Below are 20,142 nucleotides of genomic sequence, written 5' to 3' on the forward strand. Positions count from 1 at the left end.
CGTTTAATACGAGATGGCTACTCATTTAAATCCGAGAATAATGGTTGTTCTATTTATATGAGAGATATGTTTTATGGTCATGCCCCGCTGGTCAATGGTTTATTCTTATTTAATCTCGAACATGATGTTACACATATTCATAGTGTGAATACCAAAAGATGTAAGGTTGATAATGATAGTCCCACATACTTGTGGCACTGCCGCCTTGGTCACATTGGTGTCAAACGCATGAAGAAACTCCATGCAGATGGACTTTTGGAGTCTCTTGATTATGAATCATTTGACACGTGTGAACCATGCCTCATGGGCAAAATGACCAAGACTCCGTTCTCCGAAACAATGGAGCGAGCAACCAACTTATTGGAAATCATACATACTGATGTGTGCGGTCCAATGAGTGTTGAGGCTCGCGGTGGCTATCGTTATGTTCTCACCCTCACTGATGACTTGAGTAGATATGGGTATGTCTACTTAATGAAACACAAGTCTGAGACCTTTGAAAAGTTCAAGGAATTTCAGAGTGAGGTTGAGAATCAACGTGACAGAAAAATCAAGTTCTTACGATCAGATCGTGGGGGAGAATATTTGAGTTACGAATTTGGCACGCACTTAAGAAAATGTGGAATAGTTTCACAACTCACGCCGCCTGGAACACCTCAACGTAATGGTGTGTCCAAACGTCGTAATCGCACTCTATTAGATATGGTGCGATCTATGATGTCTCTTACCGATCTACCGCTGTCATTTTGGGGCTATGCTTTAGAGACTACCACATTCACTTTAAATAGGGCTCCATCGAAATCCGTTGAGACGACACCGTATGAATTATGGTTTGGGAAGAAACCTAAGCTGTCGTTTCTAAAAGTTTGGGGATGCGATGCTTACGTGAAGAAACTTCAACCTGAAAAGCTCGAACCCAAATCGGAAAAATGTGTCTTCATAGGATACCCTAAAGAAACTATTGGGTATACCTTCTACCTCAGATCCGAAGGCAAGATCTTTGTTGCCAAGAATGGATCCTTTCTAGAGAAAGAATTTATCTCGAAAGAAGTAAGTGGGAGGAAAGTAGAACTTGATGAAGTATTGCCTCTTGAACCGGAGAGTGGCACAGCTCAGGAAAATGTTCCTGAGGTGCCTGCACCGACTAGAGAGGAAGTTAGTGATGATGATCATGAAACTTCAGATCAAGTTGCTACTGAACTTCGTAGGTCCACAAGTACACGTTGTTGGACAATGGTGAACCTTCGAACTATGAAGAAGCGATGGCGGGCCCAGATTCCGACAAATGGCTGGAAGCCATGAAATCCGAGATAGGATCCATGTATGAAAACAAAGTATGGACTTTGACTGACTTGCCCGATGATCGGCGAGCCATAGAAAATAAATGGATCTTTAAGAAGAAGACAGACGCGGATGGTAATGTGACCATCTATAAGGCTCGGCTTATCGCTAAGGGTTATCGACAAGTTCAAGGGGTTGACTACGATGAGACTTTCTCACCCATAGCGAAGCTGAAGTCCGTCCAAATCATGTTAGCAATTGCCGCATTCTATGATTATGAGATATGACAACTGGACGTCAAAATGGCATTCCTTAATGGTTTCCTTAAGGAAAAATTGTATATGATGCAGCCGGAAGGTTTTGTCAATCCTAAGAATGTTGACAAGGTGTGCAAGCTCCAACGCTCAATCTATGGGCTGGTGCAAGCATCTCGGAGTTGGAACATTCGATTTGATGAGATGATCAAAGCGTTTGGGTTTACGCGGACTTATGAAGAAGCCTGTGTTTACAAGAAAGTGAGTGGGAGCTCTGTAGCATTTCTCATATTATATGTGGATGACATACTATTAATGGGAAATGATATAGAATTCTTGGAAATCATAAAGGCCTACTTGAACAAGTGTTTTTCAATGAAGGATCTTGGAGAAGCTGCTTATATATTAGGCATCAAGATCTATAGAGATAGATCGAGACGCCTCATTGGTCTTTCACAGAGTACGTACCTTGACAAGATATTGAAGAAGTTCAATATGGATCAGTCCAAGAAGGGGTTCTTGCCTGTGTTGCAAGGTACGAGATTGAGCACGGCTCAATGCCCGACCACGACAGAAGATAGAGAAAAGATGAATGTCGTCCCCTATGCCTCGGCCATAGGGTCTATTATGTATGCCATGCTATGTACCAGACCTGATGTAAACCTTGTCGTAAGTTTGGTAGGAAGGTACCAAAGTAATCCCGGCATGGAACACTGGACAGCGGTCAAGAATATCCGGAAGTACCTGAAAAGGACTAAGGATATGTTTCTCGTTTATGGAGGTGACGAAGGGCTCGTCGTAAAGGGTTACGTCGATGCTAGCTTCGACACAGATCTGGATGACTCTAAGTCACAAACCGGACACGTGTATATTTTGAATGGTGGGGCAGTCAGCTGGTGCAGTTGCAAGCAAAGCGTCATGGCAGGATCTAGAGGTGAAGCGGAGTACATGGCAGCATCGGAGACAGCACAAGAAGCAATCTGGGTGAAGAGTTCATTACCGACCTAGGAGTTATTCCCAATGCGTCAGGCCCAACGACTCTCTTCTGTGACAACACTGGAGCTATTGCCCTTGCCAAGGAGCCCAGGTTTCACAGGAAGACTAGGCATATCAAGCCTCGCTTCAACTCCATTCATGAAAATGTTCAAAATGGAGACATAGATATTTGTAAAGTGCATACGGACCTGAATGTCGTAGATCTATTGACTAAACCTCTTCCTCGAGCAAAACATGATCAACACCAGAACTCTATGGGTGTTCGATTCATCACAGTGTAACTAGATTATTGACTCTAGTGCAAGTGGGCGACTGTTGGAAATATGCCCTAGAGGCAATAATAAAATGGTTATTATTATATTTCCTTGTTCATGATAATTGTCTATTGTTCATGCTATAATTGTGTTATCTGGAAATCACAATACATGTGTGAATACATAGACCACAACATGTACCTAGTGAGCCTCTAGTTGACTAGCTCGTTGATCAATAGATGGTTACGGTTTCCTAACCATGGACACTGGATGTCATTGGTAACGGGATCACATCATTAGGAGAATGATGTGATGGACAAGACCCAATCCTAAGCATAGCACAAGACCGTGTAGTTCGTCTGCTAGAGCTTTTCTAAGTGTCAAGTATCATTTCCTTAGACCATGAGATTGTGCAACTCCCGGATACCGTAGGAGTGCTTTGGGTGTACCAAATGTCACAACATAACTGGGTGGCTATAAAGGTGCACTACAGGTGTCTCCGAAAGTGTCTGTTGGGTTGGCATGAATCGAGACTAGGATTTGTCACTCCATATGACGGAGAGGTATCTCTGGGCCCACTTGGTAATGCATCATCATAATGAGCTCAGTGTGACTAAGTAGTTGGTCACGGGATCATGCATTACGGAACGAGTAAAGTGACTTGCGGGTAACGAGATTGAACGAGATATTGGGATACCGACGATCGAATCTCGGGCAAGTAACGTACCATCATGAAGGGAACGGCGTCGTGATGCCGCCACCACGAGAACCGAAGTAAGGGTTTCTCGCGACACTCGAGGAGGGACATGATCAGGACAGGGTCGGGCCCATAGTTGTCCCAAACGTGCGACCCGCACAGGGCCCATAATTTTAGCGGGCCCCAAATTTTGTAGTACGGGGCCACTGGGCTCTCGAAACCATACGGGGCCACTGGGCTCTCGAGCTGGGCGTGAGTGGAGGCCATCGAGCGCTCGTGCCTGGTGCTCGATCTAAACTGCTCGATCGATGGAAACCGGATCTTCCGTCAAAAAAAGAAAACGAGATCGCAGCCTACGCCCTACAGCAGTCGATCGAGAAGACGGAATCGGGAGCGTCTCCATCTGGAAACCGTCCATAACTGCAGTCTTGTCGGTGCCGGGCCGTAGGCGACCGAGCGATCACGCTACACCAAACCAAACTCTGCAGTCGCGTCGGGCGTCGGCGATCCGGGCGTCCAAGCGATCACGCAACACCAAACCAAACCCTGCAGGAAACAGATGTCCTTCGCCTCACCGATCGGATTCAGGCTGTTGCCATTGTTGCCTTCTTGTTCGTTTCCTTTCCCAAATTTTAGACTCGTCGGATCAATCTGTGACCGATTCTAGCCTCCAGGTGCTTTATGAATGGTAAAGTTTCTTTGTAGCTTGGTTCCTACTCCTAATTTCTAATTTCCCAATTAACTCTTGGTGCTTTGTGTCTTTGTTAGAGATCGATTCTTACCTCCTCGGTCAAAGATCACACTCACAGTGTAGCAGTTCAACTGGACAGGACCGAAACTAGGTGAGTCAGATGGTTTGTCTAATTGCAAAACATTAACGCATGCACTTATTGACAGATATGGTGTGGTTAGAAAAGAAGCACCGCCGGTGTCATTCGATAATCAGTCTGTTGATCCTTAGATTTATTTAATGAGATAGGGCCCCATTTTTAGTTTCGCATAGGGCCCTGGGTTTTGCCCGCCCGGCCCTGGATCAGGACCATGGTAGCGCTCCCAAGGAGAATATGTCATCCGCAGAAGTCGTCACTGCCAGCATCGGCAAGCCGAGTAAAGATTTCGTCCCGACCAATGACCAGAATTCAAACCACCGGAGAGCAGGTCGCCGGGTGAGTCCACCGCTACTGGAAGGAGAGAAATGCTCATCAACGAGTTTGCTTATAAATTGAAAGGAGAGACGCACTCATGAACGAGTTTGCTTAAATTGAATAAAAATGTGAAAACTCTACTAAACGGGGTATTTCTTGTCACGAACGTGAAGCTTAGGTGTAAAAAAATGGAATTCATTCTAAAATGAAACCAAACCCCCCAGACATGTGTATACTTTCTCGTGCAAAATTTTCATTATTCAGAATTAATGAGATTATTCTGTAGTCTGCTGCACGTCGATCAGGCATCGGCAAGCGTATTTAGATGGAGACTTTGAAGTGTGGGGGTCGGAGGGTGTACGTGCCAAGGCGGATGGTGGAGTGGCACTGGGGAGAGCTGGTCGGACGGCTCCTGGCGTTAAAGTGGAGCGGCGCTGCACCTGGCGTTGGACTGCTCCCTCCTGTGGTAATTTGCGTGCCGCATCCCTTCTAACTGAACTGCTCAGTTAAAGTGGATTACCAAGACCTTGGTAGCAAGACTTCAGCGCAAGATGATGAAACAGGTTTGTTAAAACTAGCTAGACGCGTTGCCGTCAAGTTCCTGCACTGCATGCCATGGATCTCATGTTAGTTTTTTGTGTTTTGGACAAAAAGAGCTCCCTCCCATATCATTTATCAGAAATCAAGTGTCTTGATTTTAGTTACCAGAGAGAGAAACAACAGTCAACCATACTAGAACATGACTTGCATGAAAGTAATCACAGTTTGCAAAATTTCATTACTGGAGGTGGGATCACCCAATGTTACAACTACAATGTATGCTAAAATGGAGCAACAAAACAAAAACTAGTTGCTACCCAGTCAAGAACTCTGCTCTGCACAGCTATCCAGCTAGAACTGTTCGAAATCAATCCGATCGGTGGTCATGTACCTGCCTGACCAGTGATTCAACAGAGCGCCTCTATCGTGCCCGGTGTCTGAGAAAACCAGCTGCCAGTAGCCGCTACCCGTGCCGCAGAGATGGCAGAACCGTGGACGGGAAATTGCCTTTCCCCTTGCGCTTGATGTGTCCACCTGTGAGCGATAAGTCACTGTGATGTTCAGTTTGTTACACATACCGTGATCGTGCACAGTTCCATCAGAACTTACCTCTGCCACTGTCGAGGATTATCGCCTCATCTAACTGAATTTAGGCCATCTAACAGCATCGTCTTCTCTTGAGATCATCGTCCTCGCCGCGACCCGCTTGGGCTCTTCGTTCCAAAACATTTCCATCTGTGGAGAAAGGACCTAGTTATATCTGATATATCCATTTGCGTTGTCTCAAAGTTCTGTCACTGGCCAGAAAGAAGGGCTAGGCATACATACCTCACCAATAACTACCGTATCGCCCTCCTTAACTCCAAGTTTGACAAGAGTTTTGTTGACACCGCATGCCTCCAAAACATGCTGGAATCTTTTCAAGGACTCCGTGTAACTGCATCAGGAGAAGGGGTTACTTGGGAATTTCGATCAATCGAAAAAATTATTCAAAATTTAAATGTAAATCTATCAATATGAGATACAACTGCCCAGCCAGACTTTGCACACTGCACTGTTTCTGAAGTGTAAAAATTTATTTGCATCGACAAACAGTTTAGAACAAGCTTGGAATAACAAAGGTGACAAAGACATGAGATAAATGCTTGCGGAGATTATTCTTAAACTAGCCTTTCCAGTCATAAATAAATTACAAAAAAAGGGTTAAAGATTTCAATTCACCAAAAGATATCTCAGGTTTACATTATCAAGAAAGAACCATCTTATTTGTATATTGCTGCTAACAGCCTTTTGTTCAAATATAGTATTATGGAAACAGATACAGAAATCTCCGTGCGGAAATGTACAGATGAGCTGATTAATCTATTCAAACTTCAGTGGGGAAATCCAAAACTGTGTTACAGCCACTGCATAATTTATTATGCTAAAGAGTAAAGAGAGATCAATGCGGATAACTAACAACCAATGTAGTCTGAAAAATAATAACTCTTGCAGATGAGCTTGCTAAGAATAACACTGAAAAATAAGGTACTTACTCCCAATTGGTCATCTGAACAAACCGTTCAATTCCGGCTCCAACAACAGTCCATGTATTTGCGCCCTTGTCATGAACAATCTCAAAATCATTCATGGCAGAACTCCTTTCCCGTTTTATTGCATCGGCCACATGATTCAGATTTTGAGTGTTATTCCATTCTGCACAAAACATACAGTATCAAGAAAAACATCTAAATTGGAAACCCAGACTACTGGCTACATCTGTAATCTGACAAACAGCAAATATAAGGTGTAAAGCACCTTCGACTTCTTTCACCCTTCGCCTCTCTTTCTGTAGAATCTTGTAGGCAGAATAAACAACATCTTGTGTTCCTTGTCTGTTTAATGCACTAATGCAGTAAGGTTCAAAACCTTGAGCCTGTAGCTTTTCCCTGAACGAATTCCATCTGTCAGATGCCTCTGGAAGATCCATCTTATTGTACACCACTATATAAGGTTTGTCAACCAAAGCTGGGCTAAATAACTCCAGTTCCAAACGGACAGCCTCGTACTCATATTCTGGTTGTTCTCCTGAACCATCAACTACATGCACCTAAGATCACAAACACAGAAGAAAAAAAAGTCAGCAAGCCATACATAGATTTCCAATCTCATAAAATTCGCGCATTAAAAAACCTTAAACATAAGAGATATTTTATATCAATAACGTAAGTGATATGCACTCAAATATAGTTCAGTAGTAAGGGAGGATGCAGGAAAAAGAACATACCAAGACTGAACATCTCTCACTGTGTCTTAAAAACTCATGGCCCAAACCATACCCACGATGAGCACCTTCCAGCAAGCCAGGAAGGTCTGCAACTACCATCGTAGCATCAAAATCTAATGAGACTACTCCAAGATTTGGTAGCAATGTGGTAAAGGGGTAGTTGGCTATAGTTGGCTTGGCAGCACTAATAGCACTCAAAAGAGTGCTCTTTCCAGCATTTGGAGCTCCTACAATTCCCACATCAGCAACCAACTTTAGCTCCAAATCAAGCCACCTACCAGCGATCCCAGAAAGGACATAATGTTAGCAAAAGCAGAGCTAGATTAGACCCATTACAAATAATCAAGCAATGAAACTAGGGGATTCTGATAAAAAGGTAGAACAGGAACATCAGGTTGTGACAGTACGTGATCTCAAGATTCAGGTTTTAATCATGATTAGAACTAAATCTTTCCTGGACAATTACTAAGGCTAAAGTTGTTCACTGCGATGACCTTCAATCCTCATTGTGGAGTTTGATTTCACTTTGATGACTTTATAGCACGCTAATATCCCTACAGAATTTGCATGGTAGAAGAAGCTTCTCTTTTTCCATCATGCATATATGCAAATACACAATATTTCAACTGTGGTGATATTACATAGCAGTGCGCCCAAGCCAGTGGCGAAGCCAGCGTGTAGGCGTTGGGTTCACTTGAACCCAACGATCTTTGCTCGTCACGTCCATGTATATACGCATTCACTTGCTTGAACCCAATACAAATGCACGCTTGAACCCATCAAAGCTGCTAGTACGCACGAGCAAGAAGCCTCTTAGCCCATTGTAAATTTGTTATAACATGATGAAAAGCCCAACAAAAAGCCTACAGGTATTTCTCAAAACAAAAGAGCCCAATACCATACGATACAATCCACGCAGCAGGCTCGACAGTTGACCGCACGATTCCATACCATCCATGATGTACGCAACACGCCGCCGCTTATCGTTTCCCCCCAGTTCGGTTCCCAACCCGGCCCCTCGGTGTTTCATCTCCATGTTCCCCCCATCGCGGCGCCAGATCGGCAGCCTCCGGCGGCAAGCCAAGAACAGTAAGTCGACCGTCGGCGGTGGCTGGCAATTGAAGTCCAAACTGAACGTAATCAGATCACTCCGTCCCTGCTGTGTGGTATTACCTTTTACCCTAGTTTTCTGATTATTTTCCCCTGAACTTTGGTTGGTCATACTATGGTATGCAATAATATTTCTCAAAAAGAAATTGATAACGATGCTGGCACTTCTAGGCCATCCGTTAGATGTAATTAAGCAGTACATCGAATGCCGCTACTGCAAATAATCTCTCAAAGTTTTCAATTGACAGATAAATTACTGCCATATGATGTGTTTGATCTTTGCATGATAATGAAAGATCGAAAAGCTACACACTAAAATGTGAGTGGCTTTACATGCTTCTTTCGCTTGATGGTACTTACTTTGAATTTGTCAAATTAACTTGTCATTTTTTCTCAATATTTTCAGCAAGATGAGAAGCTGACCATGAAGCTATGAAGCTATGAAGTTATTTTCTAAAAATAAGTGATTTTATAATTTCATCCAACTGGTATGTCTTGCAATCTTTAGCTCTAAATTTAATCTATATATGATAATCAACATCATATTCTGTTTGTTACACTCTTTTTGTAAGAATTTGTCAAAAAGACTCTTGTTCTAATATAGTTCAAAATTAAACTTTACACTTAATTAATTAATACCAAATTAATTCTCAGAGTGAGATAATCAGTGAACCCATTGGCCAAATTTTCTGGCTCCGCCCCTGGCCCAAGCAGTCTCTGTCCAATTTCTGAGTGTTCCAAATAATATCATACTTTAGCCTGCGGTACAACATGAATGGCAGTTGATGGACATCAGGTTGTTTGTTCTTTTTAGTGTCTTGGCTAGAAGCTGTGGATACAGCTCTGCTCATTATCAGCAAAGGGTAAGCAAATGAAACTGTGAGCAGTACTTATTCTGCTGCCCCAGACATTTTTTATCCATGGCCCGATCGCCGTTGGCGATTGAACTTGCAGATAGGATGAGTGCACCAGGAATTGAGGAATTCTGGACAGGACATTGACAATATCAAGTAATTATATATGTGGCTAACAATAATTGGCAACTGGTAAGGCTATTCCTAAAGGCAACTGAAACCACATTTTGACCAGAATTGGATTCATCATTGGTATGATTTCACTAATAACAATATTTTCTTCCTAATCTAAGATCCCTAATCCAATGTCCAGGTGCTAATCATTTGTCAGAGATTGCGTCGACAATTAAACAAACAATGAAGCTGAAGCATAAATAATCTTTGATGAAGGGAGAGATAGCATACATTTCAGGGCCTTTCTCCCCCTTCTCTGCAATCCTGGGCACCTTGTTTGTCCCCGTCTTGAACGCGGCGTTGCCACGGCCGCCGCGGCCACCGGGGAGGAGCAGCGCTCGCTGCCCGGGCTTCATCAGCTCGAGGAGCTCTATGTCGCCGGCGGCCGACCGGACCACCGTTCCAGGCGGCACCTTCACCACGACGTCCTCGCCCTTGGCTCCGGCCATCTGCGACCCCTGGCCGTGCGCGCCACGGCCGGCGCGGTAGTGCAGCGACTTGCGGAACGGCAGCAGCGAGTTCATGTCCCCGTCCACCTCCACGTACACGTTGCCCCCGCGGCCGCCGTCGCCGCCCGACGGCCCGCCGTGCGGCACGTACTTCTCGCGCCGGAAGGCCACCACGCCGTTGCCGCCGTCGCCGGCCTTGGAGTATATCCTGGCCGTGTCGAAGCACCGCATCACGGCGGGCACCCCCTTCTCCTTCACCTCCCCCTCCGCTTCCTCCCCTTCGTCGTCGTCGTGGGCGCTGCCCTCAAACACGCCGACCTCCTCCTCCTCCAACTCTTCCTCGTCGTCGTCTGGGTGGTACACCACAACCTCCGCGTCGTCGTCGTCCTCCCCGTCGTACTCCAGCTCGTCGAGCTTCGCGCTTGCAATCGCGTCGCCTGCTGGAGACCACTCGTTTGCCGCCGTGACGAATTCCTCGTCGTCTTCGTCGTCGCTGTCGACGCCGTAGTCCGGGTCGAACACGACGGCGCCATCGTCCTCGTCGAGCTCCTCGGGCGGAACAGCCCGAGCTTTCCTCCCCTTACTGCCCTCGAAGATGTCCAAGCGGGTGACGACGAACTCCTCCTCCTCCTCCTCCTCGTCCCCAGGGTGTTCGACCATTTGACGCGAGATGGCGCGACCATTATTCAGGCCCCTCCTGGCCGCGCGCGCATCGAATTGCCCGACTGCGGCCCGCTCGCCGCCACCCTTCGAGTCTCGCAGAGGCAGCCGGCGGACGGCGGTATCCCCACGGCGGCCGAGGCCCACCTCTCCATCCTCATCCTCGTCGTCCTGCTCCACGCCCAACCGCTGGACAATCCCGCGCGGCAATGCGGGGGCTGCGCGCTCGGGGCTGCCCGGCGCGGTCGGGAACCGCTCGAGGGGGACCTCCGCGGACTCGGGGGCGGCGTCGCGGAGAGGGAGGCGGGTGAACGTGGTCGCGCTGCGGCCGATGACGTTCGCGGACGACAAGGCGGGGGGAAGCGGAGGGGACTTGACGGGCCTGGCGGAGCCGCGCTTGCCCCGGCCGCCCTTCGCGGTCCGGCGGGCGGCCTCGGCGGAGAAGAGGCGGAAGGGGAAGGCCGCGGCGGCGACGGCGGCCGGCGCCATTCTCTGCAGCCGCTCGAGCCGAGATTTTCCGTTGGTTTTTTTCTTGCTTCGGTGGAGCGGATAAGGAGTGAGTGAGGCTTTGTGTGCGGGTGACTTGTTTGGCCTGCTTGGTGATATGCGATCTGGACCGTCGGTGCCGAGATCGTACGGCTTACCGCGGTGAAATAGTTGGCGTGGAAGTGGTCTACCCGTGTGTGGCCGTGCGAGGTGACAGAGTCGTAGGGATTTCTCACAGCACTACAAAGTTTATGTTGATCCCACAAGAAATCCACACGAGCGTTATTGTTGGCGTTTCGTCGCACTTAGGGTGTCACTGGACTTAGGTGAGATTCCCACGCATATTGCTGGAGAACTACACAACCATAGAGAGAATTCCATACTCGAGAGACAGGGATTTGTAATGCTCATTTCATTCTTTGTTCCGTAGAACAAATTATATTGCACTAAAGTAATTAAAGCTACGAGAAAAGTAAATGGTGTTTCCCTATGATAAGATTGTTAGACGCATGAGGGTTCAGTTCATGATAAGTAGTTGAAATGCCTTTGGTCAAATAGTAGTGTGATATTACTCTTTGTCTTGGATGTTTGGTAAAAGGGTCACCCTTTGATAGCCGAACTCCCATGATCAGACTTGTTTAACATTATTGTCCCGCCTACCGTTAGCATCGTCAATGGTCTACTTAGCTATTAAGATCAATAAATCAGACCAACAGCTTAAGTGTTGTGGCTTTCCGTGCTCCTTATGTCATCTTCATACCTCATACATACCAACACATATCACAAGAAGGTCACGGAAGTGCTAGACAATACGTGCTTAGTCACATAGATATTGTAGTTCAAGGATAAACAACCGCACAACCAATCTTCAATATAACCATGCAAATATCAAATGAACATTAAACACAACCAATCCTTACCAAGCTCTACATCTTCCACACCCAAGGTGGGCTACTCGCACATGAGAAAAGATCTCAATCAATCACAAAGATTAAATAAAAGGAAATAATTATGATATCATCGTAAATCATCACAACAAGATGTTAGCCAGTTCTGGATCTACGTAATAAAGAATGAAAAGAGCATTGCAAATCCCTGTCTCTCAAGTATGGAATTCTCTATCATCGTGTAGTCCTCCAGCGATATGGATGTGAATCTCGTCAGGGGAGCGAGCCAATATGGATCTACGTGAAGCAAATTTTTTCTGGATCTCCTATCTCTTCTACTCTTTTTATTTCGTGATGGTTTGTCTATTTTGAAAGTATGCACTCTCTTCAAAAGAGTTGTAGGGTTTTAAGTGATGATGCGCGTGGCATGAGGTGGTGTGAACACAAATGCTCAGCAGGGCTCTATGATACATTAATTTACCTAGTACAGACAAACGCGCACACACTCATCTCTAAGAATGCACGAACGTCGCCTCCTACTAATAAACACATATCATCAAAAGCCCTGAAATAAATTCAGGAAAATACCAACACCAATGTCAAGCCGAGGATTTGAGCTCTAATGTGTAGAGAATACCATTGTTCTTCTAACCATACGATCACAAATTAGTTTGTGATGACGGCTAGGATTGGGAGGTGCAAATTGGTAACTAAGAAAGGGCAGAAATTAATCTGACCATTAACATTACTTTCAAGGACATGAAGCAGTGGCGAATCTAGAAAAAAATGAAGGGCGGGCTGGGCTGTCTGGGTCATGTAAATATGTGTTGGATTGGGCCTGCAAGTAGTTGGGCTGGGCCTTAAAACTAGTAGTAAAAACAAATTTTACAGTGCTGGAGGGGGGCTTGAGCCTGTTAAAGCCCCCCGGTAGAATCGCCCCTGACATGAAGCAGAGGGCCACTGCCCTTGGCATGCCCAAACCAGTAGTCGGCGTGTCCGTTTTTGGGCATCTCCCTCGGAAAACATACTTCACCTTCTCCGTACCTCTGTTTCTGTTGACGAAAAATCAGCGTCCACGAGAAAGGAAGCGCAAAACACAACAGAGGCATTAAGGTCGGTCCCCAAACCCCAGCGGCCGCGAGACTCCGGCCGTCCATGATCACCGGAGAGCTGTCCATGGCCGCCCTCCTACCTTGCGCCCGCGTCGCTCTGGCGCCGTCCGTCTCCGTCGCCGGCAGCATTGGCAGCTCGTCGCTGCGCTGGACCCTGCCCGTCCCCTCGCTGCGCCGGCGCGGCAGCCCGACGCTCAAGCACGTGGTACGCGCCAGCAAGGGCGCCGCGGATCAGCCCGACCCGCCCGCAGACCCGGAGGGGGACGGCGGCGACGAGGAGGAAAACCCCAAGGTGAATGAGTCCTGCTAAGTAATTAGCCGTAATTTCTCCCTTTACCTAGTACTAGTACTGCCAGGACCTGACATGAGGGGGTTTTTCCTGAAATTTTACTACTCCTACATTGGTTGCTGCTGTGACCTAAGGGAATATTCAAGTTCTAATTGAAACCTCCTACTGCGCTTTCGCAAGTTAACAGTAAATTTCAGGCTTTCAGCTGCTCCTATACTAGATTTTTTTTGTTCTTGCTTTATTCGGCTAGCATACATAATTCCTGGAGAACCACATCACTTTTTTTTTTTGCGGAATCTGGAGAACCACATCACATCACACAGGTTAAAATCTTGGTGCATGCCCTACCCGAGGATTGAATTTTGTGTTCATGGGTTGTGCCGTCGAATCGTTCTCCTCTTCTGGAACAACATGTTCCTGTGGGCTAACCTTCCCGTTTGCCCAAGTTGTGTCTGTGTGCTTCCCTTCGTTCAGGGCAGCGTGAGGTGATACCAGATCGCCTTGTATCTTGGTGGTTTGGGCAATCTTGAGAGAGGAAATAGCGACTGCCGGAACTTTTTTCCACCAAATTTTTTCATCCAGCTTTAGCCAGTAGGTTAATGGGGAGTGTTCTTCAGTTATAATGCTGCTTTTGTGCTGCCCGACTTTGGTGGTCTGGTGCTGGCCTGGGCCGGTTCCTCTGTTTTTTGGGTCGCTTGATCGTTGTTTGTAATGTACTGGGACTTCTTCCCCTGTTCTTTTCTCCTTCTCTATAATAGACCAACTCAGTAGCTTAATCGTGTTAAATGGCCATCTAATCCTACATTTAAACATTTTAAAACTACTGCTACCCTACTTAATGGAGTTTCAGTGTGATATGAGTAGGGGGCAAGAGTTGCTGGGATTCAATCCCTGCCTATAGCATGTTAGAACCACTAGGATCTCTCACCAGGATCACGCACACTGACACACATGCGCACAGGAGTAGTATGAAGCTCTGTAGGTTTGTCAATAGGGCAAGCTTACATTCTTTCTACTCTCCGTCCCGAATTATTTGTCTTAGATTTGACAAGTAATTCGGGACGGAGGTAATACATATTGGGGTGCCTCTTATATAGGCTATAGGGACGGTGCTACATGGACCGACCCGCTACATTAACCAACCTAGACAGATCACAGCCGAACTGTGCCATACTGTCTTTCATACAAGCAATGCATCAAACTCAAATTGACTTCTTGCTCTTCCATGCTTGCATCTCTTTGGTATATAACAAGATTAATTCTTAATATGGTAGAAAATAATGAAGTAACACAATTGTTTCCCTTCTCTTGTGTTTTTTCTTTTGGGCCTTTGTCACACAAAGTAGAGTGAATGTGCCTTGGTGCTACTAAAGATGAGTGCTTATTTTGTTGTTTGTGATGATCCTGAATTCCTGATGTCTAAAGTTATCATTGTTTTACTTCACAAAATTGTTTCTATGTACTGTTTCTTTCCTTTTTCTTTATAACATTTCTATGTTTGCTTCGGTGCAGATGGTGAACGCCGAAGAGATTTATGCAGAACTCGAGAAGTTCAAAGAGGAGTATGCAGCAAAGAAGGGTCTTCCTTACAAAAAAAGAGATATGGTTAGTTTGCCCATATTTAAATTTTGTTTTAGGATGTAGCTGCTTTTGTTATTTATCTTCGGCAACTGAACAATGGTGGCTCAGTTCATATATCTGGCTACTATTTTATTGAACTTAATTCCGGTCTTGGTCACAAAGCTAACATACTGTACCATAATTTGAAGGGAAATGACATGTAGATTGAATTTATGCACAGACAGCAGGCATGTTGTTTTATCGTTTTATAAGTGATCAAATCTTGCAGCACAAACAATCATTCAATCCAACAATGGTGTTGTTAAATTTCATACTAGTCACAGCGTGTAGAGGGTATGCGCACATATGTAGTGGTGTGAGTGTTGTGTGCACATATATTGTGGGTGCGCCTCGGACTTTTTAAGTTCATAGTAGGAGCATCATAAGTTTTTATTTCTGCCTTGTTGGTTAAACAACTAAAGAACGATGGAAATTAATAAAACTTTCTATCAGCAATCTATCCATTGATTGTGCATATGAGATCAGTGGCGATTCCATGTGTAAGCTGTGGGGTCAGCTGACCCCACAGCTTTTTTGATTGCAAGCCTATTTCTATTAATATTTGTGCAAAAAACTAGGACATTTTAAAGAGTTTAGTGCATTTGAACCCACAGCTTTTTGGTGCTGGCACCGCCGCTGTATGAGATTATGTCGGAACAAACTAATAGCACAACATGTGTTGTTGAGACACAAGATTGCGGCAGCTTCATGCCGCCTTAAGGAAGTCTAATGACCCTCCTACTTCCCATTTCTTTACATTGCTTGAGAGTACAAGGGTTTCTGCACTTGTACATAAACATCACAATAGCTGGTAATGTACATGTCATGATTTGATCATCTTATCCTTGTAGCATTATTTGCTTCCAGTCTAAAGCTTTGGGTGAAGGGGGGTATCTATTCGAGAAGTCCCAACCATGTTCCTTTTCTGTAATTATGGACAGTGTCGACGTTGAATTTCCTCCGATATTATGATGGTGTTGTGTGTTGTGAAAGAGGGTTGAGATGGGGTAGGATCTTGAGGGGGTGTTGTCGGGGACAACAAAGACACGGTGTTTACCCAGGATCAGGCTCCCAAAAAGGGTAATGGCGTCCCACCACCAGTTTATATTGATATGAGGGTTTTAAAGAGTACACGAATTATATTGCATCTACAAATTAGCTAGGTCTTGCGAGAATGGCTTTAGCCTTCGGCAGGGGTCGAGCCCTTATCTAGAGATATCTTCTTGGGAAACAAGTCTTCAATCTTTGCTCTTTGGTATGATGTGCTATGAGTCGACCTCCTACCAAACTAGGTAAGTTATCTCCTAGTTACAACAGGATCTAGGAGTTAGCATGTCCATCATTATCTCTTCTTCAAGTACTTACCAATAGTCAGCACTAGTTCCGACATATAACAAAGCTAGTATCCTGAATATTGATAGAAATGTATTTATATCCTTGTTAGTGACCTAGTCCACTTTATGAATAATTAACTCTTTCTGAAAGTTAGAAAACAAATGTTCTTTTGAGATTTAATAGAAATGATTCATAATCTCAGTATGGAACTAATGTGTTCTTTTTCAACGGATCAGACTGATGAGATGTTCTACAACGAGAAGTGGAAAATATATAAGTATATTCGGGAGATGATTTCTTCCAATCCAAGCATTTTGGTTAGTTATCTTTATTGCATGTTTGTTATAATTTACGGAAATATTCTTTCTTGTGCATTCTGGTAGTTTTCTTTCTTGCATGTTCAATCAAATTTATGGAGCTGTTCTTTCAGATTCTAGTTTATAGAAAATAACTTTGTATTATGGGCAGATAAGCCAGAAGCATTGCCATTTTGTTTCTTTCATTTGTGATACCGATACCCTATTTTTGTGGAATACAAGTAGTACATGTGCAAGCAACATCTAACTATAGTGTAAAGATCTGTCAAAGGAATGAAAAAAAGTATCAATAGGAATTCAATAAAATGATTTTACATTCCCAACTCAATATTAAGTATTGACTAAAAGTATATGAGTTGGGGAAAAAATTCCGCTGCTGTGTTTTTTTTAAACCGACCTAACTTCTGTAAGACTTTAGCATGAACACTTTGATTTAAAATTCTTGATTGATTTACGCAACAACGTATTTATAGATATGAAACACTTGACATCATTAGGAACCCAATTGTCTTGCATGTGGATCATTGGATTAGCTTATCTGATCTTGGGCCTTAATGTTTCTTTTGAATGAACTACTTATGATTTCTAGTATATATAATGACATTTGTCCACTCCAGTCTTCCTCCCTTCTTATAAATAATATCAAGTATGTGTGTGGAATCCATGTAAACAGAAAAAGTGAAAGTTGAAGCAACAGAAAACTTGATTTTATATCACCTCAACTGAGGTTGGTGGGTCACGGACATTGATGAGTCATTACATTATTGATCATCAATATTTAGTTTTTGGGTTTAAAAACGTATTATCATCATTTTGGTGTTGTCAACGAACAGTTCCAATTGTTTATTAAGATACATAGTGCTAATCTAACTTTTAAAATTGTGCTATTATACATTGAGTCAGGGGATAACTGGTACAGTACTTTGGAAGCTAAATACTACTCCCTGCGATCCAAAATAAGTGTTGCAGTTTTGAACTGAGGTTGGTTCAACCTTAGTGCAAAACTGCGACACTTAGTATGGGTCGGAGGTTGTATTAAGGTTGGTGTGTCGGAACACAGATGAATCATAGCAAACCAGACATGTTGTTATAAATGAGGTTGGTGTGTCGGAACACAGATGAATCATTACATTACTCATCGTTAGTATTTAGGTTTTGGGTTTAAAGATGTATTCACAGCACTATGGCGTTGTCAACGAACGGCTGCGATTATTTCGTAAGATACTTGGTGCTAATCTAAATGCAAAATTGTGTTTTTATACATCTGCTCCTTTGGAAGCTTCCTTGATGTTTTAGAAAAGAAGCAAAGATGTCTTAGTGTGTGCTACAGTTAAGGATCTGGCTCTAGAGGTGTACGCAACTTTCACTGATTGTTTGTTAATTGGGTGAAACTTGTAGCATGTGGAAACCGCCCTGTCTCAGGAACTGTGCATCCAGGCTGGTGACGCTCTGGATTTGGCTAAAAATATCGTGGTAATTTCATATTTTTCCGCAACTCTCTTATAACTACTTGGTGTGTACCTTTTTTTCCTTTCATTGTGTCCTCGCAGTTAACTATTTTCCGTGCGTTCAGTATAGTGCATCTTACAGGCTCAAGCGGCCAAGTGAAATTTCCGTGAATACAACGGAGCAGGTACTTAATGTTTTTTGTATCCATAAGGAAATGTTTTTATGTGTCTAGGAGTAAATTGCTTGTGGGGTCCTTGAACTTTCAATAATGTATTACAAAAGTGCATGCTTTAGCATTATATTTTGATTAAGGATGGGTCATTTCTGTACTCTGTTTTTTCCCTCTGCTATATGCATTGAATTACTCACGATTTCACAAAACACAGATGGTTCGGATCTATGCTTCCACCTTCATGAAAACCGCCGAGGACGTCTACCATGGGAAGACCAACACGGCAACCCTCTGTTATTATCTCGACGCTCTCGGAGGTTTGGCTGCGATCAGCCACATCTTATTCGTCGACACTCTAGACGCCGTAAACGATGTACTGCTCGAAGACGGTAAACCGAAGCACAGCCCCGACGTCGACGCAGAGGCTGCTTACCGCAGGTTTGAGCAGAAACTGTCTCTTCCGGAGCGGAAGGTTTGGGCGAGGGGTTTACTGTTCAAACCATGCGAGGTACGTACAGATATCTACATCTAGTTATGAAACAAGCCATTCGATCGCTCCAGGCCTTCTATTTTATTCCCCAAACGCATGTCGCTCTGAATGCCCGGGTTCCGCGCTTCTTATTGCTGCTGCTGTTGTTATCCCCTGCAGATTCTGGAGCAGATAGTCTGCCCTGCGACGAAGCACACGAGGCAGTTCATTGCACAGATGATTCGGCTGCGCAAGGATGCGCTGAACCAAGTCCCAGGTACGCTGGCTGTTTTTATTATTCTCGAGATATCGAGCCTGGACTGGAGAGTTTCTTCGTGATTTGGTGGCAATGTCGTCGCTGATTTTCATCCTCTCTTCCATTGTCGCAGATGAGCACAAAATTCGATCGGACCGGCTCTGACGAGAACTATGTTAGTACTACATGCTAAGCTTAGATGCATGTATTGTTTCAGAAGGAATGGTGTGCCAGTGATCAGATCATGTGCTAAGGCCTGTGTAACCTCTATTCAGCGCCTCCGTTATGCCGGATTTCTCTTGAATTGTCGTAGTTTCATACAGTATATCCTTCTGTTGGGGAATTATGTGTTAAGTATACTACTTAAGATTACTTTTCGGATTTGTGTGATTAATCGAGTATGCCCTTTTATATTAGTTATTAAGTACTCCCTCCTCCCCCAATATGTTGGGCGTATTAGAATTGAGCACGAAAATTAGCGCATCCTCCGTTACAGTTTGCTTGCAATGGAATCAGCAATCTGAAGAGAACAGGGGTGCACTGGGCTGGTCTTTTTGCTTCCTCGCACGGTTGCTGTCCTCCAATATGTTGGTGGTTACTGTCTGAGGACACAACGGGGATTTCTTTAGTTAGTTGTATGTATGTATATATATAGCCCCTCCAAGGAGTGGACACATGCTTTTATTTCATAAAATTTGATGTAGAAGTTTGAAAAAATCATGGTGGGTAGGGGACGCCCCCTAGAGGGTACACAAGTTCCTTTGCCTCTGCGCCCCTCTCTAGTTCAATTTGATCAGACTAGATCCTAATCCTCGTAACAGAGAAGCCACATGAGGTTCTCTTCTCCCTCCTTTAATTTCCCGGTGCCGATTAGCTCTGGATGGCGAAGCGCTGCCGGATCATGAAGCTTGTACGCTTGCAATTTGTAGAGAGGTCGTGCTTTCGGTCTTTTGTTTGAAGGATCGTCGTGGACGGTTCGAGGGACTTCAAGAACGATCTACACCAACTCTTCTTTCAATGCAACTCAAAGTTGGTTGATTTGATCCAAATCCGTGTTCCTCAAATCGTGA

General features: G+C 44.5%; 2 protein-coding genes across 2 annotated transcripts; one reads left to right on the forward strand and one right to left on the reverse strand.

Moving 5' to 3' along the window:
- Window positions 1-5,376: 5,376 nt before the first annotated feature.
- On the reverse strand, window positions 5,377-11,231 carry LOC123187566 (probable GTP-binding protein OBGC1, chloroplastic). Its single transcript, XM_044599470.1, has 7 exons — window positions 9,803-11,231; window positions 7,434-7,707; window positions 6,965-7,256; window positions 6,703-6,862; window positions 5,996-6,104; window positions 5,777-5,902; window positions 5,377-5,701 (listed from the first exon to the last, which is right to left on the reverse strand). The coding sequence occupies exons 1-6, from the start codon at window positions 11,167-11,169 to the stop codon at window positions 5,807-5,809; spliced, it is 2,298 nt and encodes a 765-aa protein (XP_044455405.1). The 5' UTR covers window positions 11,170-11,231; the 3' UTR covers window positions 5,377-5,701; window positions 5,777-5,806.
- A 1,808-nt stretch (window positions 11,232-13,039) lies between these two features.
- Window positions 13,040-19,488, forward strand: LOC123187567 (uncharacterized). The gene is made up of 8 exons (XM_044599471.1): window positions 13,040-13,457; window positions 14,967-15,059; window positions 16,646-16,726; window positions 18,125-18,199; window positions 18,300-18,359; window positions 18,562-18,855; window positions 18,997-19,093; window positions 19,206-19,488. Exons 1-8 carry the CDS (start codon window positions 13,209-13,211, stop codon window positions 19,235-19,237), a joined length of 981 nt encoding a protein of 326 aa, XP_044455406.1. The 5' UTR covers window positions 13,040-13,208; the 3' UTR covers window positions 19,238-19,488.
- Window positions 19,489-20,142: the final 654 nt, after the last annotated feature.

Source organism: Triticum aestivum, chromosome 2A (genome assembly GCF_018294505.1).
Source record: "Triticum aestivum cultivar Chinese Spring chromosome 2A, IWGSC CS RefSeq v2.1, whole genome shotgun sequence".
NCBI lineage: Eukaryota > Viridiplantae > Streptophyta > Magnoliopsida > Poales > Poaceae > Triticum > Triticum aestivum.